The 26,337-nt window shown below is 46.2% G+C and overlaps 2 protein-coding genes across 2 annotated transcripts in view; both read right to left on the reverse strand.

Moving 5' to 3' along the window:
- MYO5B (myosin VB) overlaps positions 1-26,337 on the reverse strand; it is a gene marked incomplete at its 5' end in the record, with an annotated part of 386,267 nt that overhangs the window by 358,789 nt on the left and 1,141 nt on the right. The window lies entirely within an intron of this gene.
- On the reverse strand, positions 5,286-26,259 carry LOC309830978 (cofilin-1-like; the record flags this gene model as incomplete). The annotated part of the gene is made up of 3 exons (XM_082667912.1): positions 5,286-5,340; positions 13,819-14,316; positions 26,078-26,259. The coding sequence occupies 3 exons, from the start codon at positions 26,257-26,259 to the stop codon at positions 5,286-5,288; spliced, it is 735 nt and encodes a 244-aa protein (XP_082524038.1).

Below are 26,337 nucleotides of genomic sequence, written 5' to 3' on the forward strand. Positions count from 1 at the left end.
TATGATTCCACACATAATATTCTGACAAAATTATAAATGGAGAGCCGGTTAGTTGTTGTCAGAGGTTAAAAAGGGGGTGGGGGCAGGTGGAGACGGGTGTGGCTGTAAAAAAAAAAAAAATAGGAGGGGATCCCTGTGGTGATGGAAATGTCCTGTATCTTGACTGTATCGATGACAAAATACTGGTTGTGACACTGTACTATAGTTCTGCAAGACACTGCCAGTGGGGGAAACTGACTAAAGGCTACAGAGGAACACTCTGCATTATCCGTTACAATTGCACGTGAATCTACAGTCATCTCAAAGTAAAGATTTTTTGTTAAGCCAGGAGGCCTGAACGAGCAGGTAGCCTAGAGGGAAGGGGTGAGGCCCAAGCAGAGGTCTGCAGTCAGAGCCCAGATACAAGTGAGTGGGGGGCCCTCCAGCCAGGCTCGGCCCAGGGTTGAGACTCTGGAAGCAAAGTCCCCAGAGAAAGGGAGTACAAATATGGAAAGCAAGGCTGGCCTGGATTTGAAGGTATTGGTGTGGACTTCTATTTATGTTAAAACCCTTGGGACTTCCCTGGTGGTGCAGTGGTTAAGAATCCACCTGCCAATGCAGGGGACACGGGCTCAAGCCCTGATCCGGGAAGATCCCACATGCCGCAGAGCAACTAACCCCGTGTGCCACAACTACTGACCCTGCGCTCTAGAGCCCGTGAGCCACAACTACTGAGCCTGCACTCTAGAGCCCGTGAGCCACAACTACTGAGCCCACGTGCCACAATTACTAAAGTCTGTGCACCTAGAGCCCGTGCTCCACAATAAGAGAAGCCACCGCACTGAGAAGCCAGCGCACCGCAACGAAGAGTAGCCCCCGCTCGCCACAACTAGAGAAAGCCTGCACGCAGCAACGAAGACCCAACGCAGCCAAAAATTAATAAATTAATTTAAAAAAAAAAACTAAGTGTACATGTGCATATGGGATTGTGTGTGTATACACAATCATTTCCTAGCTCTGTCCCCCTTAAAGGACCTGGGGGCAGCAACACTCCTGAGCAACCACTCAGTGCCCAGAAACTGGTTTCTAAGCGCCGCTCTCCACTAAAAGAACCAGACCTCCTTAGAGAAACGGCTGATTCTGGGCTTGGGCAGAGACACACAAAATGAGTCTGGAACGTGTTGTGGTGAAAAGTGATGAGAATGTGTCAAGAGGACACAGAGGTCAGTTTAAAGAAGCACTCATGGACCTCATCTGGGACAATCTAAACACCAAAATGAATGACCATCACGTATTATAACCCACTGAACAAAATACATGCTCACAAGCACATACAGGTAAGTGAATACATGGATATGTATGGGGAGAAGAGAAAGCGCTTCCTTACAACAGACGCCAACAAATAAATGGAGAAGGAATGAGGGTAATAACAAGTCATCATGTGGTAACCATAATATTAAAAATAAATTTAAGAGACATTGAGATGATAAGATTAGTAGATGAAAATGAGGCGAGAAAAAGAAATTTGTATCATCTCAAAGTATTTCTCACAAAATATTTATTACAAAAGGGAGAAAAAAGTAACTTCACGGAGGAGAAACCCAACCGACACACTCTTCAAGAAGTGATCAAAGTTACCACCACCAGAAACAGGACAAATCAGACAAAATGTGCCACCCAAGAGGCTGCAGTGGTCATCACAGTATCTGGCCCAAAATACCTACCCCAAATGGAGGGCCTTTCTAACAGTGACATGAAGCCAAGGCAAGACTGAGCAAACATTCTAGACTGAAGGTAACCACTGACAGAGTGACGAGCAGCAGGTATAACATGTAATCCTGGATTGAACCCTTTACTTTACTATAGAACACATTACTGGGTCACCTGGTGAAACCTGAAACCCAAGGCATACAGAAATTCCTTCGATTATTCTCGTAACTCTTCTGTAAGTTTGAAATGGTTTCAAAATGAAGTTTCATATATATCATAAAGGCACCTTTTGCTTGTCACCCTTCCACCTTCTTTCTGCCTGGAATGCAGGCATGCTGACATGAGGGTGAAGTCTCAAGATAAGTAAAGAGAGCAGAACAGTAAAACAGGCAGAACTGCCACATCAGCCCTGGGCTACCCACCTCAACACTTCTTGTTATACATGGTGGAAAATAAACCCCATGATGGTTCAAGTCACGATAGCAGGGTTTTCTGTCACTCACAACCAAAGCAGTCATAACTAACATATTGAATAGGCAGAGGACTACTACTCCATTCCTATTTTCCCACTATCACTAATTGAAAAACCTACCAAAAAATAACAGAAAAGCAGTGATTTGCTCCAGGGACAAGGCAGCAGAGAAGCTGTGTGTTTTGGGCAGCCACGGGCACTAAGGAAAGCCTGGCCAGAATCAACAGCAGGTCCATTTCCACCTAAAGTCCTGTGAGTTTCCATCCACAAAGGAATGGATAAAGAAGGTGTGGTACATATATAATGGAATATTACTCAGCCATTAAAAAGAATGAAATAATGCCATCTGCAGCAACACGGATGGACCTAGAGATTATCATACTAAGTGAAGCAAGTCAGACAGAGAAAGAGAAATATGGTATGATATGGCTTTTATGTGGAATCTAAAAAAAAATGATACAAATGAACTTATTTACAAAACAGAAGCAGACTCACAGACTTGGAGAACGAGCTTATGGTCACCAGGGGGAAGGATGGGGGGTGAGGGATAGTTAGGGAATTTGGGATTGACATGTACACACTACTATATTTAAGATAAATAACTAACAAGGACCTACTGTATAGCACAGGGAACTCTGCTCGATATTATGTAACAACCTAAGTGGGAAAAGAATTTGAAAAAGAAGAGATATACATATAACTGAATCACTTTCCTGTACACTTGAAACTAACACATTATTAATCAATTATACAATATAAAATAAAAAGTTTAAAAAACATTTTTTTTAAATAAAGTCCAGTGAGTTCCCACGCTCAGCACGAGGAAGAGTGAGGTTAGAGGCAGGACTCTGATGGACAGGCAATGAAAGAGGGACAGGAGACGTCTTCAAAGGCATTTTCTCAGAGAAACAGCTCTGTGCACAATCTGTGTACCACAGCAGCACCTGCTTTGGATACAGGGTGAGTTAAACAGGCTTTCAGTGCTTGCTTTTCAACTGGATCACCACTTAGAACACTGTCTCTGTGAGAAAGATCCTAAATGCTGAATGATACGGGCTGAATATCTACATCCCCTCCAAATTCATATGTTGAAATCCTAACCCTCCCAGGTGATGGTACAAGGAAGTAGGGCCTTTGGGAGGTAATTAAGTCATGAGGATGGAGGCTTATGAATGAGATTAGTACCTTAGAAGAGACACCTCACAGTTTTCTCACCTCCTTTCTGCCATGTGAGGATAAAAGGAGAAGACAGCCATCTGCAACCTGGAAGGGGGCCCTCAACAGAACCTGAGCATGCTGGTACCCCGATCCTGGACTTCTAGCCTCCAGGACTGAAAGAAATAAGTTTCTGTTGTTTATGAGCCACCCTGCCTATGGTACTCTGTCATAGCAGCCTGAACAGACTGACACTGTACTTAAAGTAACCTTCAGAATCTAACCTGGCAATAAACTGGGGACGTCTGTAGACACCTATTTCATTTATAATTCAACTTTATTTCCTAGCCATCAATTTGTATTACATTTTTCTAATCACAACTCACTTTTCTCATCATAATGCCTCCTACTGGTCTAGTACTCCTTCCTTACTCTTTAAAGTTCCCTTCATACCACGATTTTAATTTCATTCTTGCTCTCAACAGTAGAGTAAGGAAAACCCAATTGCCTCCATTTAACACGTAAGAAGACAAAGTTGAGGGAGATGAAGCCACTGGCCCAAGTCCTCACAGCAAGGAAATGGCATAAATGTAACAAGAATTCTGAGCCCTGACTGCCAATCCAGTGTTCTTTCACCTAAACCACACAGTATGTCATTAACAGCACTGTCAGTTTTTAATATTTCCTGTCTTACTTTAAGATTATACTACAAAAGGCTTGAGCGGGAGGGAGGCGCAAGAGGGAGGGGATATGGGGATATGTATATGTATAACTGATTCACTTTGTTATGCAGCAGAAACTAACACTGTAAAGCAATTATACACCAATAAAGATGTTTGAAAAAAAGATTATATTATAAAAGGCTAGAACACGAGGTCAGAAAAGAGTAAGCAGGAAGAAATGCATACATTTTACCTAATGGAAGAGTGTGCAGGAAATTCAGCACTCTTCCATCATCCTCTTCTTACTCCTGTTTCAGAAGTGAAGAGGTACAAGAATACTGCACCCCTAGTAGACCGCACCTGCCTCCCTGAGACTCTCCTGGCAGCCAGTCCCCCCTCGGTTAGAATGTTCCAGGCCCTTCAAAACTCTACAGAAATACCAGAATCTCAAATGCTTGGCTGCTCATCTCCATGCAGCCCTGCTCTTCAAATGAGCAAGTACCAAGTGCCTGTTATGTATAACACGGTGTCAGGCCCTCGGCGTGGTCTCTGTCCTCCTGGATAAGTCAAGGAGATGAGGCAAATACGTAAAAAGTTAAGCAGCCACCCAAGAAACCAACAACAGTGCAGACCAATGACAGGAGCAGAGGCATAAGAGGAAGATATGAGCAAGTGCCAAGACCAAGTAACGGATGGACAGCACTTACAGATGGACAGCACTTACGGATGGACAGCGCTTACGGATGGACAGCGCTTACGGATGGAGAGCGCTTACGCATGGACAGCACTTACGGATGGAGAGCGCTTACGCATGGACAGCACTTACGGATGGAGAGCGCTTACAGTAACTGCTTCAGATTACAGAGAATAGATGTTCTTTAGGCTGAAGTAGGCAGGGTTTATGGAAAAAGCTAAAGTTTGAACTTGGTCTTGGAAGAATGAACTTAGAGAGGGAAAGCATATTCCAGGTAGATACAGCACGGATGCAGAAAAGCTCAAGGTATGTTCAGAAGGTGCTGAGTGGATAGATCCTGCCAGTGGGAAAGAGTGGACCATACGAGGCAATGATCAACTGACAGTACATCAGTCATGATGCTCTGGCTACGAGAGGCTTCAAACCGGCTTAAACAGAAAGACGCTTCTATCTCTCAAGACAAGAAGTCTAGAATTCTCGTGGGTTCCAGTGTTTTTTCAGCCCAAGGCACATGGCTGCGTGGGGGAGGGGTTGTGTTAAGACCAAACTTCTGTCAATAAGTCACAACGCGGGTGTGGATGATCCTACATGGGTAACCAGCCGTCACAAACGGTTACCGTGCAGCGAGTGCCGAGCACAGACCCACGCACTTCACCTTCGAAGCAAACCTGAGAGAGAAGATGACAGGGGAAGAACCAGAAGAGGCTCCTCATCTAACAACCAAATCCAAAACTAGATTTGGAAACGCAGCAATAGATCCTCCTCCTTGTGCCTATTTACCAAAAAATACACGTGGGTTCTAAAGGGGATCTAACCAGGATGGCTGCTCAAATCTGTTCAGTCAGCAAAGACCTTCACTGTAACGACCACTGGGGGCCTGTGTTCATTAAAGCAAAACTGCACTAGGACATTCCAACATGTTAGTGTGAGGGAATGAATGAATGAAGGCAAAGAGACTGGCCCAGAAGAGAAAGCACACTGATACCCAGGCCTAGGGAACTGGAATTCCCAATATATTCCCATACAGGGGGTCCTAGCACAGTGAGCTTTGGCCAGGCTCAGTACCCAAGCAGGACTCTCCTACTCAGTCATAGGGTCCATCTCCCTCATTCTAATCCTGAAAAATCTGTAACACAGGTTAGGGGAGTTGGCCAATTGCAGCATTACTTTATAAAGTCCATCTTTAATGTAATGTCATTTTATTTGTTTAAAAAATGTTTCTCAAGCACATTCTACGTGCTACACATGTTCTAGGCCCTGGTGATTCAGCAATGAGCGAGCAGCTGCTGCTCTCATGGACCAGAATCTAGGTAAGGAAGACAAGCCAACAAAAGAGCCAGGTACTGAAAAGCACAAAGAGAAAAATAAAACAGGGTAATGGATTGAGTGGGTGACAGAGAAGGAGTCTGAGGACCCGACTCAGCAGGTGAGCAGGTGCGTGATGAGAAGCCACCAGCGCAGAGACCTGGGAGAGAACATCAATGGAGAAGGACCAGGGCAAAGGCACTGAGGTGGCAAGAAGCCTGCAGTGTTCAGTGAACAAACAAGGAGGAGGCCAGCAGGGATGGAACCAGCCAGTGAGGAAGACGGAACACTAATGCGTCAGGACAAGCAGGAACCAGATTATGGAGAGTGCCCTGTAGGCAGGCCTAGCAGGGGGTTGGATTCTCTTCCAAACGCAAAGAGAAACAGCTGGATGGTTTCGAGCAAAAGAGTGACAGAATCCAAGTGACATTTTACAAAAATGACCTGACTACTGTGTGGAGAACAGACTGGAAGGAGACAGAGGAAAAAGCAGGGGAGCTGGTTAGGAGACTGTTGCCACTACCCAGGCCAGAGACCTGGGGGCTGCACAGGTCGGTAGTGAGGGGGTGAAAAGTGAGGCTCCAGGCTCTGTTTGGAAGTTGAGTCAACAGGACCTGCAGACAGACTGGGTATTGAGGGGAAGATGCCTGGATCTGGGGCCTAAGGATTAAACCCTGGAGGATTAATTGGATCATGCCACCTACTGGAACACAGGAGAGCATGGGGAGAACAAGGAATAGCAACAAACAACTTTGCTCCTAAGGGTCTGTCATTCTGAGACAGTCACTTTTGGAAATTCATACTTCCAGGTTGAACAATTTCCTTCTCTGAGTGGGTCAGGAAAGAAATCTGGAAGAGGCAGCATCGTTATTTTTTAAACGTACAGATTGGGACTCAGAGATTGACACTTTCACAGAATATTAGAGAGGGAAGAAGCGCAAGAGATCTGGTCCTACCCCCTTCATGCAGCAAGTGAGGAAACCGAGGTCCAGAGAGGTACGTGACACTGTCTCACTCGGGCGGGTCATCGACGTGCCACTATTTAGCGGCAGTTAGTGTCACGTAAGACATCACTCCAAGCGGAGAGTCCCGTGCTCTCTCCATCACACCACGCTGGTCTCTGTGCCTCTCACGATCGATATTTCTCTTTCAGTTGCTCATACAAATGCCTCACACAGGGTGCTAGTGATCTGCCTGATGCAGACACGCTGCGACACCAGAAGACATCTGACCTCAGACAGCAGGCCCTTTTCCTAGAAGAACACGCCCCATGCCAGGGCTCCTGTCAAGTGGCGAGCAGAGTGACGGCCAGAGGAGTCAGAAGGCAGCCAGCCATGCCAGACACACCACAGCAGCACGTCTCTGATCTGTCACTAGGAGGAGCTAAATCAGCAGCTTCCAGAGCATTATAAGAAACTGACATCTGAAAAAGGCAAATCAGGTCCCAGCCAGCCTCTCAGGGGATTTGACCCCGCTTTGCTACAAGCTGCCTTTCTTCTAGGACTGACCAGAGCATTATTCTCTGCAAAGGGGTCCACAGAGCACCAGCCCAGTCCATGGCAGAGCCCACGCTGTGCCCACCTACCTCGACTTTCACACTCGCCCTCCACCTTGATCGCCCTTCGTCTGATCTCCTTCATTCATTCTCACTGCCTTCCTGTATGCATCCAAGCCTGCAACCTACACACAGCTTCTTCCTAAAAGAAAGGTAACAGGTGGTCCTCTTACACTGCGTTTCCACCTCCCACCAGTGAATCACCACCACCAAAACATGGAACTAAAGCACATTTTAAACTATTTTGTACTGAATCAATTAAAGCTTTGTAATTCTCATTCTTAGAATAAATTCAAGTGAGTTGGAAACTTATTTCTCTAAGAGAAACAAAAATCAGAAAACAAATTTCTTTAGGTTTCCTTTTATAGATGAGTAGAATCGCATGTGGTTTACTCCTTCCTTCCTTTTACTGTTCATTTGTAATTATTCCTTCTCACCTTAGTTTTATATTTTTCCTTCCGAAGAAGCAGCCAAGGTGGGCAAGAAGTTAAGAGCGTATGGGTCAAATTCCCATTCTAAGGCACCCCCCATGGCATCCTTTGCTGGGTGGTGCCCAACCTGCTAAGATACCTGCAGAGATGAAGCCCTCACTTCCACACAAGGCAGCCCATTCCACTACTGGGGGCCATGTGCTTCTGGACCCCGAGCTCAACTCACCTCCCTGCACATACCCATTGATGATCACTATGACCCTCAGATGAACTCAGAGAGGAAACACATGAATTCCACATGACAGCCCTATACATTCCAGGATTATATCTCCTTTTTTCTGGCCTCTATGCCTGGGGCCCCCCAGCCGTTCTTCATGTGCCATAGTTTCCATGCACTTTTCTCTTCTAGGCAGCTACCTCTAGCTCTATTTTTAGAGATCCCTTAAAAATATGTCACCAACATCAGAACGTAGGGGAGTCACATCTTGGGGGCGGTGAGGAAGCTTGATTCTAAAGTCAATAATAAAGCAAAAATCACCAAGCAGTACCAAAATCACCTTTGAAAATCTCTCACACTGTCCATCACAGTGAGATGCTTCAAGAGGCTGACTTCGCTTCAGAACCTCTCACTTCGAGAGGCTCTGAGCTGCCTCAGGAAACAGATTCCCTCCTTCCATCTCACCCTCGCCCCAATGCACATCCTCACTAAGCAGGGTGATGACTCACGCAACTGATTTTTTTTTGTTTTCCAGTTGGTTGGCTTCTTGGCAATTGTTTGCCTTTGCCCACACACATGCTGAATACCTGATATTTCGGTGTATCCATGAGCCAGATTTACCCAAGCTCTAGGATTGCGCCACCATTACTCAGTCCTCTTCAAAGGACATCTGTTTTCTCACATCTGCAAATTCATCCTCCCCTCCACACCTCGTCCTCAATCCAGGCTGATACTTCACGATGGCCAACCGAGAGCCACCACCGGCACAGTTCACACAAAGTTCACACAGAACTTTGCAAAACTTCCATTTTGAACACTCACTATTGTAAATCATCGTCTTGATAAGAAAGAGGTTGTAAAGAGGTTAATGTGATAGCAATCTCACTACAGTACGTAAAATCCATAGCCTTTTCTAAAGCCTGCAACAATTTAAGAAACTACAATTTTTTGCCTAGAAGACAATTGTTCACTCTTATGATCATCGTTTATCATCCCAGGTGAAAAAGTTATTGGCACATGTTTCTTGCCTGTATTTCTGGTTATGTTTGAATCACCTTAAGTCAAGTTAGTGCACCAGTACCAGATAAACCATAGTTAACACTTATTTGTTAAGATTAAAAGTACTATTTTATAAGGGAGATGATGAACACCAAGCTTTGAGAAAACGTCATATGATACCCACTTAAAACAATGGGAAAGAGTAAAACTAAAACAGTTACATAAATCAAGATAATCCAAGTTTTATGGATACAAGTTGATGCTAAATTAACTTTGTTCTCAGGAATAAGCTGCAGAGGTTCAGCTCAGTGTTAGAGGCAGCTCTGAAAAGATTCATGCAAATATTCTTCCATACTTTGGGTAACACTGTATCTTTATGCTCCAAAAAGAAGAGTACAATAAACATACCCTTATAACAGCTCATAAACATTTTGTTTGTTTGGATTTTATATACTCTCATCTTCACCTTCCTCCTCAAATGGCATGGTAATTTATGGGAAGCATTCTTTGACATCACTATTTGATGTTTTCTCCATCTTAAAAGGCTACACAAACCAAACTTCAGCCCTATCCTTTCCCATCCAGTCAGCTGGTTGGATGTCCCCTACATCCAACCAGCTGTTCTACCTGCAGACTTGAGCCCCTGAGGCTGGAGGGAGGAAAAGCAGTCTTCCAAGTGGACAAATGGGGCTCCCATTCCAGCGAGCTCTGAGAAGACAGAGCTCAGAGAAGGAACAGCTCTGGAGGCTGGAAGCCCCCGGGTGATGCGATTCTGAGCTTCATCACTACCCAATGAAGTGTGCTTCTGGGGACAGATATGCCCTTCCCCACGCTAAGAGGCAGGAGACAGAAGGGCCCGTTGAGGGACTGACAGGAGGGAAGAGGTGAGACTTCCTCCTAAACCGCCGTCTTAAGAGCTGCCATGACAGCCCAAGAACCTCAACAACTTCCTACTACACGGGGGTCACGTCCTACCACCCTTGTCCTCTTGGTAAGACACTTCCTTCATTCACTACTCCTGGATGGCGCTTATTACACGGAATATAATTGTAAGTTAACGAGGACCATGCGCCTCTTACATCCAGCGCTGTGCCTGACATCAAGAAGAGTCTCAAATACTTGTATCGGTTACCTAACACTGCCCAACCAATTGAGGCCAAGAATGGAAGACATTTCAGCTGTGGGTGAGGGCAATTCTGGCCATCATGATGAGCTGAAAATGGACATCTCCGCAAAATAAAGCTTCAGACTCAGAGTTCACAGCCCAGACTGGCACAGAGTAGCATCAGTGCTACTTCCCACTTGTGTAACGCTGTTAAACCAGAACGTGTATGACTGAAAACGATCAAACTTCCCATCTCAGTGCCATGAACTCAAATTCTAACCATTGTTTACCACAGCGAATAACTGAAGAATTATAATTTCTTAAGGTGCCCTGTAAATTCACAGGAAAAACCGGAGATGCATAAACACAGCTCATCAGGAAACTGCAACCACTGACCCCCCGCTGGCAAAGCACAAGAAACGTTAAGGTGAGATTTCAAATTCCAGCATTAAGCCAAAGTTGACTTACTGAGTGAGATAAAGTGGAAAACAATCATAGCCTAACTAATCATTTGGCTGGCACTTAGCTACATCGCTTTAGATATAGGCTACAGTTCCAAGGCTGCTGGAGTTATTTATAGCCCTGGACACATTATTCTGCGGCCAGCATTTAAGGCAGTTTCTGATTTCTGCGATGGTTCACATTGCGACTTGAGCACAGTTCATACTGATACCCTTAGCGTCTGCCCCATTCAGTACGGGCTCTCTACATGGCTGAGTGTTGTGTAACCCTAGCAGCCTGGCAGTGGTTTCATACTGCCGGTCAGATTTCAAGGATATTAATGCAGTGGGCAATCCCTAGAGCTTTTATTAAGGATGCATTACAGAAGGTTAAGGAATGTGAGGCAAGGGAGGAGGGAGGAAGTAGAGGAAGCACTTGGAGAAAAAGAAGATGTAGAATACTTTTAGCAGAGGAGACACACCAAACCCAAAAGGGAAAAAAAGTCTATTATTGGACTACTGTAACAGCTGTTTTAACATCTATGTTAATAGATGTTAAAGCCCATATCCCAGGGTCTAATAGCAGGTCAGATGTGGAAACCACCACCAGAAACCAAGGCAGGGATTGACAATAGTCAAAAACCAGATTAGAAACTCAAGCAGAAGGATCCAAGTACCACAAATAGCCATGACCTAGCAAAAAACGAAGCCAATCCCAGGCTCAATCCCCCAAATCCTACTCTACGGGGATGAGAAGCAGCACCTACATTTTTGCTAGTTCTCTGGGTCATTCCGATGCACCTGTAAGTGGGAAAACCATAGCCTGTAACATCCACAGCCTCTTCTGAGGGAGACACATGGTTCTCAGTGATGATCCATCTTCAGAAGCTCCTTGGACCAGGTGTACCTGCCTAGGAACAGCCAATCAAGAGTCTGCTTTCTACAAAAGCTTTAAAGCTTTTGTCATTAGTGACACGGGAATAACAGCAGATAGTACAGCCAATCTAAACTGGAACTGGAGATTCAGGAAGGGGTGTTTAATCCAAGGCAGTGGTAAGAAGACAGGGAAGAGGGCAGAGCCAAGAGTAACTGAGTCACATTAATGGCACTGGCGTGGAAGGAAATGCATCCCTGCTGCTGACAGGACAACCTGGTCCCTAAAGTCTCAGAAAGGGTGAGCATCTTTCTGGTATCCTAATACTGTGCTGATCTCTTAGGCCAGGCTGCTCAGATCAGCTAAGCCTGGTTCCTAAGAGAGCATCCTTAGAGTAGAGCCTACATCTTGAAGTGCCCTTGCAACCAAAATAGCCTAGAACGCCAAGTGCCAGGAAGAGCAATAGACAGATATAGACATCCGCCAAGTGCCAGGAAGAGCAAAAGACAGAATGCAGGCATCCTGTTAGTGGTGTCAAGGTGGGATGCTCCTCCCGGTACAATCGGGGGCATCCACAATTTTAAGCTATAGAACAGTTAGGTCTGGAGTGCTAGGGTTGAAGATTTGAGATGATAGGTGGTCACAAAGCCAGGACTTTAAGACTCCTTTTGTTCTTTCCTTCCCCACACCTGAAAAAGGAAAAGCATGTGCACAGCCCTAGAGCTTCTCCACCAATGCTGGTGCTCTGCTAAATGAGAGGACCCAATCCAAGGCGGGCCACCACATGCAGGAGTTGGAACCAGTGAATCAGCACCCACAGCAACCTTCCCAGCCCTTCAGGCTCTCACCCCACACTGTCCTGCACTGGACTGCGGCTTCCCAAGGACAAGACCTTCTCCTAGCAACAGGATTAGCACCAACTAATACAGTTCACGTGTTCTCATTTTATCTCATCAACAAGCCTCTGAGGGCTGTACTAGCTTCTTACCCCTGTTTTACAGATAAATGAAGCCTAGAAGTTGAGCAACTGTCTAAGGTCACACAGCTGGTAAATGCCAGGGCAGGGTGGGCGGGGGGGGGGGTGGTGTGGTACGAGGGTGACACAGACAGGACACCAATACTCAAAACCCAGGTCTATCGAGTCTAAAGGTTATACTCTTGACCACCGTATTTCCCCTGCCCTTTTCTCTCCAGAGTTTTTGTAATTGTGGTATAACACACATAGTTTACTATCCTCACCATTTTTAAATGTACAGTTCGGTGGCATTAAGCACATTCACATTGTTGTGCAGCGATCACCACCAGGCATCTCCAAAACTTCTCATCTTGCAAAACTGAAAATTCCGCATCCATTTAAACAACTCTCTACTCTCCCCTCCCTCCCACAACCACCATTCTGCTTTGTCTCTATGAATTTGACTCCTGCAGATACCTTTGTAAGTGGAATTACACAGTATCTGTCACGTTATAACTGGCTTATTTCACTTAGCATAATGTCCTCAAGGTTCATCAATGTTTAGCATGTGTCAGAATGTCCTTCTTTCCTTTGTTTTTTGTTTGTTTTTAATTGAAGGTCCCTTACTAGTCCTGCTTCCATGAGTGGCCACAACCGGGGAAAAAGGGAAGGGGAACCAGGCGGCACGGGGAGGGGTCATCTCTACAACACTGCATTTATATACAGAACTAAACACACAAGGACAGAGTCACTACTGCTATTAGAAGTTGGCAGCATAGGAAAGGGAAGGAACAGATGGGGAACTGGAGTGTTAAAAAATACAGTGCTCCTTCCCCCAGGCATACCCCTGTTTGAGCTTAATCTGCTTCAACCCAAGAAGATCAAAAGCAGTTTGGGGGCTTCCCTGGTGGCGCAGTGGTTGAGAGTCTGCCTGCCGATGCAGGGGACACGGGTTCGTGCCCCAGTCCGGGAAGATCCCACGTGCCGCAGAGCGGCTGGGCCCGTGAGCCATGGCCGCTGAGCCTGCGCGTCTGGAGCCTGTGCTCCGCAACGGGAGAGGCCATGACAGTGAGAGGCCCGCGTACCGCAAAAAAAAAAAAAAAAAAAAGCAGTTTGGGAAGGCCAGAACCTTCAGGGATGGAGGGAGGAGGATGGCCCAGGAGGTGGGGAGGCTGTTTGGCAACTGGAGTGAAGGGATTGCCCGCCCCCTGCTGGGACCCCCCCCCCAGCCCCTCTGGTCTGGCAGGAAGGGGGCAGCCTGCAACCCCCGTGGGCAGGTCTGGGGTTTGCCCTCCAGAGAGATGAAAACGCTGGCCCCCAGGTTCTCTGCCAGGGTGCAGTGGTCCTTGACCTCCTCGTAGCAGTTTGCTTCTAATTCATGCTTGATCCCCGTCAGCTTCTCCTCGATGGCATCCTTGGAGCTGGCATAGATCATTTTGCTCTTCAGGGGTGCAGACTCAGGGGCCCAGGCCTCCTCCTTGCTCTCCTTGGTCTCACAGGCTGCATCACAGAGGGCGTAATGGCAGTCCTTGTGTGGCAGCACCTTGACAAGGATGGCATAGGGGTCGTCTGCAGTCTGGCCCACATCACCTACCAGCATCTCCTCACCCTCCTCCAGGATGAGGTTCTTCGTGTCCTCGCTCAGGCAGAAGAGCACCGCCTTCTTGCGCTTCTTCACATCCTCTGGTGAAGACGACTTACTCACCTTCAAGTCATTGAACACTTTGATGACACCAGAGACAGCCACACTGGAGACCACATTTCTAGAAGTGAAAGGGACATAGCGAGGAGAGCCAGAAAAGACAGGAGTCACTGCAGCCAGTGCCAGGATCCGACTGAACCAACGTCCTTCCTTTCTAAGGCTGAATAATATTCCTTTGTGTGGATGTACCCCATTTCGTTTCTCCATCCATTCATGATGGACACTGGGTTGCTTTCTCCTTTTGGCAATTGCAAATAATACTGCTCTGCCTTCCTTTCTTATCCTACCTGATGCATAGCAGGGGTACGAAGGTACAAAGAGCATCCTTCGCGACTTCCCTGGTGGCGCAGTGGTTAAGAATCTGCCTGCCAATGCAGGGGACACGGGTTTGAGCCCTGGTCCGGGAAGACCCCACATGCCGTGGAGCAACTAAGCCCGTGCGCCACAACTACTGAAGCCTGCGTGCCTAGAGCCCATGCTCCGCAACAAGAGAAGCCACCGCAATGAGAAGCCCACACGCTGCAACGAAGAACAGTCCCCACTCGCCGCAACTAGAGAAAGCCCACGTGCAGCAACGAAGACCTAACGCAGCCAAAAATTTTTTAATTTTTTTTAAAAAGATCATCCTTCTATCTACTTTCAAAAGAGCATTTTAGACAATTAGGTGGAATGGGCTTTCCATGTGATTCTTAAATCAGTAAGTATTCATTAATGTTATTATACTTGTCATAACACTGAGGCAACTATATGCCATGTAATAAGTTAACATACATATATATTTAAATGGGACTATAAATCAGTGTTACTATAAAATGTGGTGAGCCTTTAAGTTTTTAACCAAACAAACCAGAACTGCTACATTCAAATGAGTATTTTCCTAACAGCCTGGGAGGCTCTACACTGATTGATCACTGAGAGCATCTGAAGCCTGACTACTTCTCCTGAGGATGACAGCTCGTAAGAGGCCACACACAACTGTCATCAGTACCTGCAAGTCACACTTTGCCTGTAACAGAAATATAAGTCAGTGAATTCCTACCTTACTCAACCAGCTTAGTTCTTTGAATAACTCTTGGCTGTTTCCAGAAAAGAAAGCATACCTTCCAGGCACAGATTTTGCCACCATACAAAGGAAAAAGAATGCATCATCAGATCTGAAGCCAATTTCAGAAGAAGTATTGATGAGCTCCAGTATCCCTGTACTTCTGCCAAAGGGAACATCCCAAAGGAACCAGCATTCATACAGGTAGGATCGGACGTGTTAGTCATAAAAAAAATCACATTTTAAGGGTATTCTTACCATTTCGGTGCACACAGCTTGTTACATAGTTACACACATGTATACACAGTAAAAATGACCATTAAAAAAGCAAGCAGCTTGATAGCAAAGAAACACTAGTTTGTGGCTAAGGAGACATTCATTTTCCTTATTTCACAAATACACATTAGCTCTCATTAGCAAGTGTAAGCAAATTAAGAATTTGATTAAATCTGATGAAACAAGACAGAGCAATTTATATCCTTTTAATGTACAAATGCCTCCTTAATACTTATTCATACAACAAATGAACCACTGGACTGGAAGAACTCAAGGTCAAAGACTACTTTGCAGGGATGGGCTCTTCCTCTCTGCCTCATGCATGGGCTGTGACGCATCACTGCAGGTAGAAAGTGCTCTCTACAGGTGTTGGCCAAGTGATGAACATAAAAGATGGTATGAATCTTCAGATGAAAACCATGAATATTATTATTGCTCCTGTGGGAGAAGATGACTGAAGCAAACTCGATCCGATGTTTCCTCCCTGACTCACTGCTGCCTGCTTTGTTCGATCTCACAGGAAGGATGGAGTCCGTATTCACCCCCACCTAATCACGCAAGTATCCATGAGTCTTGATGAGACTGTTAATAAAAACTTGAGCTAAGCGAAAAAAATTATTATGCTTTTAATGTAAATGATAACCTTAGGAAGGTAAGAGCAAAAAAATACACGTGATCAAAACTGTGTGAAATTAGGATGTTCCAAAACAAGGCAGTTATATTGGCATTGATATCCACAAATGTTGCTTTGCTGTTAACCCACGTTCATACCTTGTGTCAAGCCTTTGCACACAACAATAAAAAAGAAGAAAAACAACATTTAATTATCTCCTGACAGGGGCTCCACATCCCACAGATTCAGGCAAGTGCCAGGGGATACAGATGGGCTTTCCACCAGGTACTCTAAGCCAAAGAGAAAGATAACATGACGGTACATGTGGTTCCTTGGTGAAGAAAGGGCTTTCCTCGAAGGGCTACGGCCTGGAAACAGGAAGGGAGTACAGGTGGTCTTTAAACCAATTCAAGGGCATTTATTGAGTCCCTACAGTACGCAAAACGCTACCTTGGGAAAAGTGAGGGATGTGAGCAGAAGATTCAACCTACATCTTCAACGAGAGCAGCTGTGCAAATATACACACCCAACCATCGATTGCACGCAGTGAAACACATTCTAAAACTACCTACAATCTCAAAGCTTTTTAAACTTTGGCTTTGTAACCCACCCTATTTTCTGCAGAATCACCTTTTTTTAATATGTAATTGATGCAGCACAGCAATAAAATGAATACCCGTGAACCCGTCAGGAAACCTCGTAGCCCGCTAGCAGTGCTGTTCCCACTTCTGTTCCCCCGCCAGCCCCATCCTCCCCGGATACCTACTATTCTAGTTGCCTTTTCCCTCATTCCCTGGTTTTTACTCATTTTATCACATGTATGTTCTTCACCAATACTGTTCATTTTGGTGATTTCAGAAATTCATAAAAATGGTGTCGATTCTGTGTGGATTCCTCTCTGAAACACCTTAAGTGATACCTAAGCTGGGCATCATATGAAGTCAGGTAATAGGTTCTGAGCATGCATCTTACCATTGGTGGGACTGCACTGGGGTCTGGGTGGGCAGTTAGCAAAAGGAAATTAAACCAGAGTCTAAGGCCAGGGTACACAAAGATAGTTGAATACAGCACAATTTACCAATTCAAATATGTTACCTTTTCATCTACCCCATAAATACACAGTAGCCAGGTCACGATACAGTAGAACTGACAACCTACTGCCCGGTACCTTTTTTCTTGTGGAGTCTCTAAGCCAGGGGACCTGAATTGCTTAGTGCTGAAGAGATTATAAGCCAAGTCTTTGAATTCCATGCAGAAGGCATCTGGGTATTCTCATTCCTTTTAGGATTTCATGCCACTACACGTTTGAGTTTTATAATGGCAAAAGCGCTACAGGAAAATCATTAAGTATCTTTCCTGATGGGCCTCTTCATTCCTCCCCAAACTTCAGCAAAAGATAGAAAAGCCTACAGGGCCCATGTCACTATTAGAATTGTTCAAAGGAGAGTAATAATGCATAGGCCCTTGAATAAACTTTAAGAGGAACATTATATGCCATTAACTTGGAGCTCAGATACATAAGCTTGATCATTCCCACAACAAGTTAGCAAGATATACCAGTGCTCACCTACACCAGGACCCAGACAACTTGAGGACCTCCTCCGCATATCAAACCTAAAATGCTCCTGCTTGGAGGAGCTTCCAAAGTGCTTTGACAAAGTCCCTGATAAGAACCTAAAGTTGTAATAGGCAATGGTCTGGGTCCTGGGTATCCTCCTGTAAGGCTCTCCCCTCATATGCTGGGAGGAAGGGGCCTTGTCTCTGATGGTCAAGCTGACATCCTGAGTGAAGGTGAGCTCATTTTCCAAACACCTGTCCAGCCAATAGGCAGTGAGCAGGGCATACCCATAAATGTGAAAACCTTCAGCTAGGTGGGCAGATGGGAGAGAGCTTCCAGGAGTCTCAGACCTACTTCCCTGATCTTAGCTCAGAAAGGGAACGAAACGCCCATCAGACATCAAGCAGGATAGGAAAGAAGATGCTTCAGAAAGAGATGGAGACAGGGAAAGTGCTGGAAAGCAGACCAGTGCCCTGGGATGAAAGGAGGGTTAGATTTAAAATCAAGTAATTTTACACTGCTTGAGTTTCATGTACACCTTTTGATTGTTATATTTACCCCTTTTTGAAGATGTGATCCTCTTTCGGGGCTTACGTGGCCTAAGGAGAGCCAAAAACAAGGGTTCTGCCTAAATGTGGGACAGTTTTAAGAAGCACCAGGCTGTCTAGGGGCTGCGTGTGGTGGTGGAAGGCAAAGCAGCAGATCCCCGAGGGAAGAACTATGGGTCAGACCATCTGCCCTTTTTCTGTACTCAGAGACTTTCCTTTCTCCTTTCTCCCGGCTGCTGGCGGGCAGGGCAGTGCTGGTAGAAAGGACGCTCCATGTTAGGGCCTCTTTTATGCACAAATGATGTTCCAGACCCACCATCACTGGGACAGAACCTCGTGGAAGGCAGCAGAGCGGTCAGACGAGGAGTGTGGCTTTGGACAAGTAAGGCAGAGGTCCGTCGTTTGTAAATGAGGATGATGGGGGTGCCTACATCATAGTGTTATTATTAAATGAGTGAACATACAGCTCTTAGAAACGACCTGGCTCAAAAGCAGTTGATAAACGGTACCTATCATAACCAGTGCTTTTCCAATTGTAGGGCTGAGAGATGCGTAAGCTCCAAACAAGCGAGGGAGAAACTCATGCCAAGGTGCCTTATTTAAAATATGTATTTGTAATATTTTATCCTGAACATTCTGGTTTCCATGACTTCCTATGTCTAAAAATATAATCATTTAATGATTAAAAACAGAATTATAAATAATGTCTTAACAGAGGAAATACAAAGAAAACTACAAATGAACACACCAAGCATATGAAAAGGTGCTCAACCCTCCAATGTAAGTCAACTTTAAACAAAAATAAACTGTTCAGTGTCCGTTTAAAAAGAGGAAACAATGACCGGTGCCTGGGAGGGGTGAAGAAACAGACCAGTTCTTTTCTGGAGACTACTGGCCTTATCGATGAAGACTCATAAAAGTACATGCCAGGAATTCCACCTTGGGGAATTTATCCTAAAAATACTGAAAGGTTCCAAGAATGTTCTGCAACATTTTTCACAATATCAAAAAATTGGAACCAATTAAACATTCATCAAAATGGGAATGGTTAAAAACATTACAGCACAACCATACAGTGCCCAATTATGCAGCCATTAAAATGGTAAAACTGCCTTTATATGCTACTGGGAGAAAAAAGCGATAGTAGATTAAGATTTAAAATAACAAATAGGATCATGCCATACATATAAGTATATCCTGCATCGTGCCTAAGTCTAGAGCAGTACTGCCCGACAGAAATGAGGCAAAGTACATGTGGAATTTTAAATTTTCTAGTAGCCACATTATATCCAAAATATTATTTGAACATCTAATAAACATAAAAAAGCATAAGTGAGATATTTTACATTCATTTTTTGTATTGAATCTTGGAAATCTGGCGTGGACTCACCCAGTTTAGGGCAGCCGCACCTCAAGTGCTCACAGTCACGTGTGGTTGCCCTACTGGACACTGGGTGCTAGTCTAGTACACATCAGTGGTTAAGAGGAACTGTCTGGGAAAGGGATTACAGAGCCTTTGCCTTTCTCGCATTGTATGAATCGTTTCAACAATCATTTGTATTAACAAAAAAGTAATAAAAGAACATGGTGAAAAATTGTTTTAATTTTCCTTTAAAGCTCTAATAGGAGACTGGGAAGCCCAGCTTAAATTTCAAGCTTCTTTCAAACTGCTCTTTCTCCTTCCCCAGGGGGCCGTGGGGGATAGGAACCTTTTCCCCTATGCCTTGGTTGTCTATTGCTCAGGCTGCTATGTATTTGTAGCAATTCTTCCCTTTCTCTCTCGCCAAGTCCCCTTATGACCAATACCCCTGCAGGATGGCAGGAGAGGGTTAGGAGAAAAGGCCACCATCCAGCATCACGACTGAAGGGGGAAATAAGCTGATGAACAGTTGCCAGGTGCATACAGTGCGCCAGACACTGCGCTAGGCAGGCACTTCACGTACGTCAGATCACATAATCCTCCAATAACCTTATAATGCAGGTACCACGCCAATTTTTCAGATTAAGCTATCAAGGCTCAGAAAGTATCTGCTCCGAAGTGTCATAGAGTTGATAATGTGTAACTGCACTACCCCCATACGGTCCACAGCAAGATCATGACCAAAGAGGCCAGACTGCCCATGCCAAGGTCATGATCTCATCTTTATTAAAATCATGCTGTAAGTCAATTGCATTTCTTAGAGGAAAGCAAATACCTGGGCATCTTTTATTTGCAAGAACCCCAGAACCCATTTCTCCTCTAAGCTCGTTCATACATCCTCAGATGTAAATACTTCCACTTAGACAAACCATTGTCACCCCTAACTAAACGTGTCACAATCAAGCATTATCCTCACCCCATCTCGACTTCTTTATTTCTGTCCATCCTCAAGCTGGAAACTTCAAAGTCATACATGACTCTTCTTCCCTTGGCTGCATAATCCAACATTTGAGTTCTAGGCTCAGTAATCCCTAAATGACTATTTAATAAACAATAATAAGCACACCTAGCACCCAGATCTTAGTTTCTAAATACCAGTCTTCAAGAAAAGGAAACTGACAGACATCGCCTTAACCAAGGGATCAAAGTGACACCATCAGTAATGAGACACTGATATCACCAATCTCCTGAGATGCTGCACTGAGGCACATCGCTTCTGTGCCACAAATGCATAACCTCCATCTAAGCGCGGGAAAGCATCAGACAAACCCAAACTGAGGTTCATTCTACAAAATAACTGACCAGTACTCTCAAATTGCCAAGGTCAAAAGGAGAAATTGAAACTGAGGAACTGTCACCAATCAGAGGAGACGAGGCAGCTGTGATGCTAAACGCAATGTGGAATGCTACATGCACTCCTGGCCCAGGGAAGGTCAGTAGTGGAAAACCTGGTGAAATTCCCATCAGGCTTGAGGACAAGTTAATAGTGTTGTACAAATGTTCATCTCCTGGTTTCAATGACCGCACCTTACTTATGAGGTATTAACATCATGGGAATCTGGAAATATATAACAGGAACTCTGCTATTTTTGCAACTTTTCTGTAAGGCTAAGATTTTCATAAGAGTTTTAAAATACTACTGTAGTTACTACTCATGGCTGTCCATGCTTAAACTCACTCTACCATCTCCTACTGACAGTGCCCTTCTCAGTCTCCATGTGTATTCAAAGCCTATTCATTCTTCCGGGCCCACTCATGTCCCACTGCCCACCTGACCGATGGCTCTATAGAACGTCTGTAACTATGAGTATCTGCTCTCTGCTCATGGCACATGGGTCATGTTGGATTGTTAGTTAACTTTGTGTATTTCGGTTTTATTGTCCAATGACGATGCAAAATGTGCTTGTGTATACAAGTACACCAGGGCACACGTGCTCCGCTCACTTTAAAATGGGCTGCTTTTTAATGTGGTTTTTGGGAAGCTACTGAATTACAAAACAGAGGTCAACTAGTATTTCAAACCCGTCCAGGTTTACCCTGACAATCCTGTCTGGATAGTGACAAATACTCTATCACTTAGGGAGGGCTGTATGTGGACTTATATATTATAAGCAGTACAGGTATAGCTAACTTGTACCACAGAAAATGACGGTATCAAAACACATACACACACATGCCAGAATTTAAAATGTCGATTTAGTTTCTACTCAGAGGCCCTCCAACAGCAAGAGAATGCTCTCTCTCTGCTGAACAAAATAAGCACAATAATATACTTAGACTCCAACCAGGCCTGGAGCTGTCAGACAGCCTTCTAACGGGTGGCCATCCTGAAGCTAATGAAATGAAATATTAGGAGCACGTCAACAGAAAGGAAATGGGAAGAAACTAGCAGCTGAAAAGCAAGCTCTCCCAAGCGGCCCCAGTGGAGAGGCCTGGGGCACGGGAGCTCTGGAAACTGCGTGGGCCTCACCAGAGAGCTGTTCTGTTCCCAAGGTGGAGGTACTGGAAGCTACAGCTGTTATACTCCCATTGGTTAAAGGACTGTCCCCTTGGGGGACAGCAATTCTCAGGCTCCAGGAACCTCTGACAGTGACACAGGTGCTGACTGCTGGGAGTAAGCCAGCGCCGGGCAGTGTGCTGGAGGACAGCACAGGGCAGGCGGAAGAGCACTAGCGGCCTCTGCTACCCTTGGCCTCCAGGTCCTCGTGTCTCTACCGGTGTGCACAGAGGGAACATGAGCCTCTTGCTGCCTTCCAGACTGAAACTTGGGAGAAGGCTGCACTACCTGATGCGCAGGTAAGGGACAGTTAGAGAACACCAGCCCAAGTTCTACTTTCCAAGGGATTGGCCCCAAAACAGTGCCCTTCGTAAACGCCCCTGAGCTCAAAGCCATCACTGACACACAAAGGGCATGTCCACTAGTAAAGTCACCTCCTAGCAGCACTCAAAAATCCACTGCTCAGAGCACCACCTGTCAACTAAAAACCAACCAGCATAGGGATTATTTGAAGGTGCTGGTCTCAGCCTGGTGATCTCCCGGTCACTCTGCTGGCTAGAACCAAAGCAGCATCCTGAAAACCTCATCACTTGAGAGAGCAGTGTTTAAATTTTTCATCCAGAATAACCCTTGTGTAGAGAAGAGTTGTATCATTCAGGCTGAAGGAGAGGTTATGTATTTTATACTTTAAGAACCAGACTATTTTCTGCATTTGTCATAATCAAATCATGTTTACCATGCTTGCACATGTTTGGGAATCTTCCTGGGACCTGGGCTAATTTGATTTATACAATATTGTCTTCTCCTGTGGGCTGGAAGCAAAGTACTAACACTTGTCACATACGTGCCATCTGTGACAAGAGAGCCCATCATCAGCACCACGTTTCTGTAAGGGTGGATGAGGCTGACTCACCTTGACATCACCCTCAAAGCATTGACTCTGATTCTCTTTTCCCACTGAGAAAAACCTCAGTACAAAGAAAGTAATTTCTCAAAGGCAAGGGGTTGGGTCTTCCGAAAACAGGAGTGCCTTTGTTATGGGAAGTGCCCTTTGCCAATGACTAAAATCAACTCCAAAAAGAAATCCACATAGCATATAAGCCTCCATTTGGAGAGAACAGATAGACAAAGAGAAGAGCAAGAAAACAGTTAACGTGGAGGGAGGAAAAGAAGAAAGTCTTTTCTTCGGTAACTGGGAATAGACTAATATACCAAATTCTTACCTGAAACCACTTATAGTACTTACAGGCTAATTTATATACTTAAGTAGGTGTCTCATATTCCAGTAACAATATCTTCCTACCATGTCACTAAAGCAACAGGTATAATCAATAAAGGGCTTTAAAATTTCCATCCCACTCATAAATGCTGTTGGCATAATAGATCACTATTTCCATCATGCATAATACATTAAAGTGCATGCCTGGATCCAGTGTTCATCACATTAGAAAAGCCCACTAGCAAGTTAAAAATAAAAAGGAACATTGGATATTTTGATAATACACTAAAATGAACAAATCATCTCTCCCAAGAAACAAAGTGAATCTGAGTCACAGGCACGAGTTCTCTGTATAATTTACGATTCATGTGCATACTGAGAATCCAGCCTAGCAACTGGGGTGATAGTGGTTAGGAAAGAACACAACTGCTTCTCGTAGTAAAGCATAAGTGTGTTCAACTCTGCCCGAAAAAGTAACAGCTGCTCAAGATGCGATCTGGCTGGAAGCTACTGCGTGGGACACAGAAGAATCTCAATTTGAGATTCATAAACCTAGAAATGATTAAGAACTAGAAACCCATTAACAGTGAGGTACAGTTCCTGGGCCTTAGGGAGAAATTCTAAGACTCTTTTTGGACTAAGTATGCCAAACGCTCACACCAACGAAGCTACTTTTTTTCTTAAGCACCTTGAGCGCCTTTCCAAGTCCTTTTCCTCATGAACCCTTTTTGTCCCTATAACCGTAAGTCAAGAAGAAGTACACTGGGGGACTTCCCTGGTGGTCCAGTGGATAGGACTCCGTGCTCCCAATGCAGGGAGCCCAGGTTCGATCCCTGGTTAGGGAACTAAGGTCCCACATACCACAATGAAGAGCCCACACGCCACAACAAAGACCCAGCACAACCAAAATAAATAATTTTTTAAAAGAAGAAAAAGTACACTGGAACTTTAGCTCAGACTCCCACTAACTCATCATTCCTAATAATTAGCATGCAGTATACTCATTTCTAACTAAAAATCAAATTGAGCGTTTGCCCTGAAAGTTGTCTTTAAAAGCAACGCAGTGTTCTTGTTTTTCAAAATCAGGGATCCAAAACTTAAGGGTTTATTCAATTGTCCTTTAGCTTCATATAATACAGCAATTAGTTACTGTCTGATAAGGTACTTTATGATATATTGCAGGTATACTGAGCGTGCACTCAGTATACTTTGTGCACTTCAGTGTGACAAAGCTTCCCTGCCTCGCTGGTTTCCAGCCTCCCGTTGAGGTTCCGGATAACTGCTTCAGGGAAACAACTTCGAGAGCTCCTCCCAAGACTCCCACGGGTAAACAGGATAGGGTGCTCTTCCAAAGCCAGAAACGCCACAGTTTTCACCCCTGGCTCGAACCTCACATCCTTTCCTCCCAGAAGCTGTCTTTCATCAGCGGTCGCTGCCAGGGGACCTGGTGGGGGCGGAGCAGGTGCACCAGGTTATGGTGACCCCGCCCCCAGCCAGGTTACACCCTCCACTGCCACCTCGCGTCTTCCCGCCTCGGCCCTGTCCCGCTCCAGGAGGAAGAAGGGATTCGAAAATCCCTCAAACGAAAAGGGGTGGCCAGCCCACCCAGCTGAAGGGCTCGCCCACGCGCGGGGGCAGCTCTGAGCAGTCGCCAGGTGAGGATGCGGAAGTAGCTCTTCCTCCCCCGCCCAGACCTGTTGGCCCGGGCCCAAGTCCTAGGAATCACACATCCACAACCCACGAGCGCACCGCGCACCCCTCTGCAAACGAATCGGTGGGCACTAAGCACTGTCAAACGTGTCCCGGCCACAGAGAAGAAAAACCGGCGGACGAGGTGTACAGACATCCAAAACTTATTTTTTTTAAGGGGGGAGGGGTAGCTTAAAGGCCCCTCACCCCTTCAACCGCCCCTCAATGCCAAATTGAAACCCGAGGGGGCCCGGGCGGCTGCAGCTCGGCTGTGGGCGCTTCGGGAAGCGGTGGCTGGTCTCTAACTTTAATCACAGCAACTGCTGCGGAAGCGGCGAGTCCTGCGGCCGCACCTGTTCCCGACTCTAAGGAAGGAGCCCTGCGCATCCATTCTGACCTTGAGGACATCCTGGAAATCCACACTCCACCCCCGAGTCAGCATTACTCCGACCCCCTCCCGCAATGACTGAAGCCCACCGAGTGCCCACCCAGAGGGGCCGCCTCAAAATGCCCACCCGCGGCAAAGTAAGAATGTGCTTCCCTGGGCTCTCTCCAGATCCCTCGAGCATCCTTAACCCACTGCTTACCCACCCAAGAGCCGCCGCGCCCCTCACAGCAGGTTGAGTCCCCTTCTCTCCCCACCCCCAAATTGAGGAATACCCCACCCCCAAGTTCAGGGTTCCCCCTCGTTGGCACTCGAGAGGGTCGCCCTCGGGAGCTCACGCTGCAGAGCACCGAGGTGGGGTCCACGAGCAGGCGACCACCGCGGGGGGCGGTCCCCGCCCCCTAGGCTCCGAGCTGGCGGGGGCACCCCCTCAGTTCGGGGACCTCAGCCGGACGGAGCCGGGACGAGGACAGAGACGGCAGAGCGTCGGGGAGCGGGGGACAGCCCTGGCCGGGGCGGGAGCCGCGGGCGGTCACCGCGGGGCGCTCCCGGAACAGCCAAACTTTCTCCGCCACCCGAAGTTCGGGGCGCGGAGGCGGCGATGAGGGGGAGCGTGAGAGGCGTCCCCCGCCGCTCCCAGCCCCGCGGAGCCGCAGGAGAAGGTGCCCCCGAGAGCCGCCCGCCCCGCAGCCCTCACCCGTACCCCGGGCCCGGCGCGGCCCGCACTCACCTGGCTGTAGAGCTCGCTGACCGACATGACCCCCGCGGGCCGGGCCGAGCCCGGACCCCGTGGCCAGCGGGCGGCCCTCGCTCGTGTCCCGGGGGCGGCGGGTCG

Source organism: Grampus griseus (genome assembly GCF_964374135.1).
Source record: "Grampus griseus genome assembly, chromosome: 12".
NCBI classification, from domain to species: domain Eukaryota; kingdom Metazoa; phylum Chordata; class Mammalia; order Artiodactyla; family Delphinidae; genus Grampus; species Grampus griseus.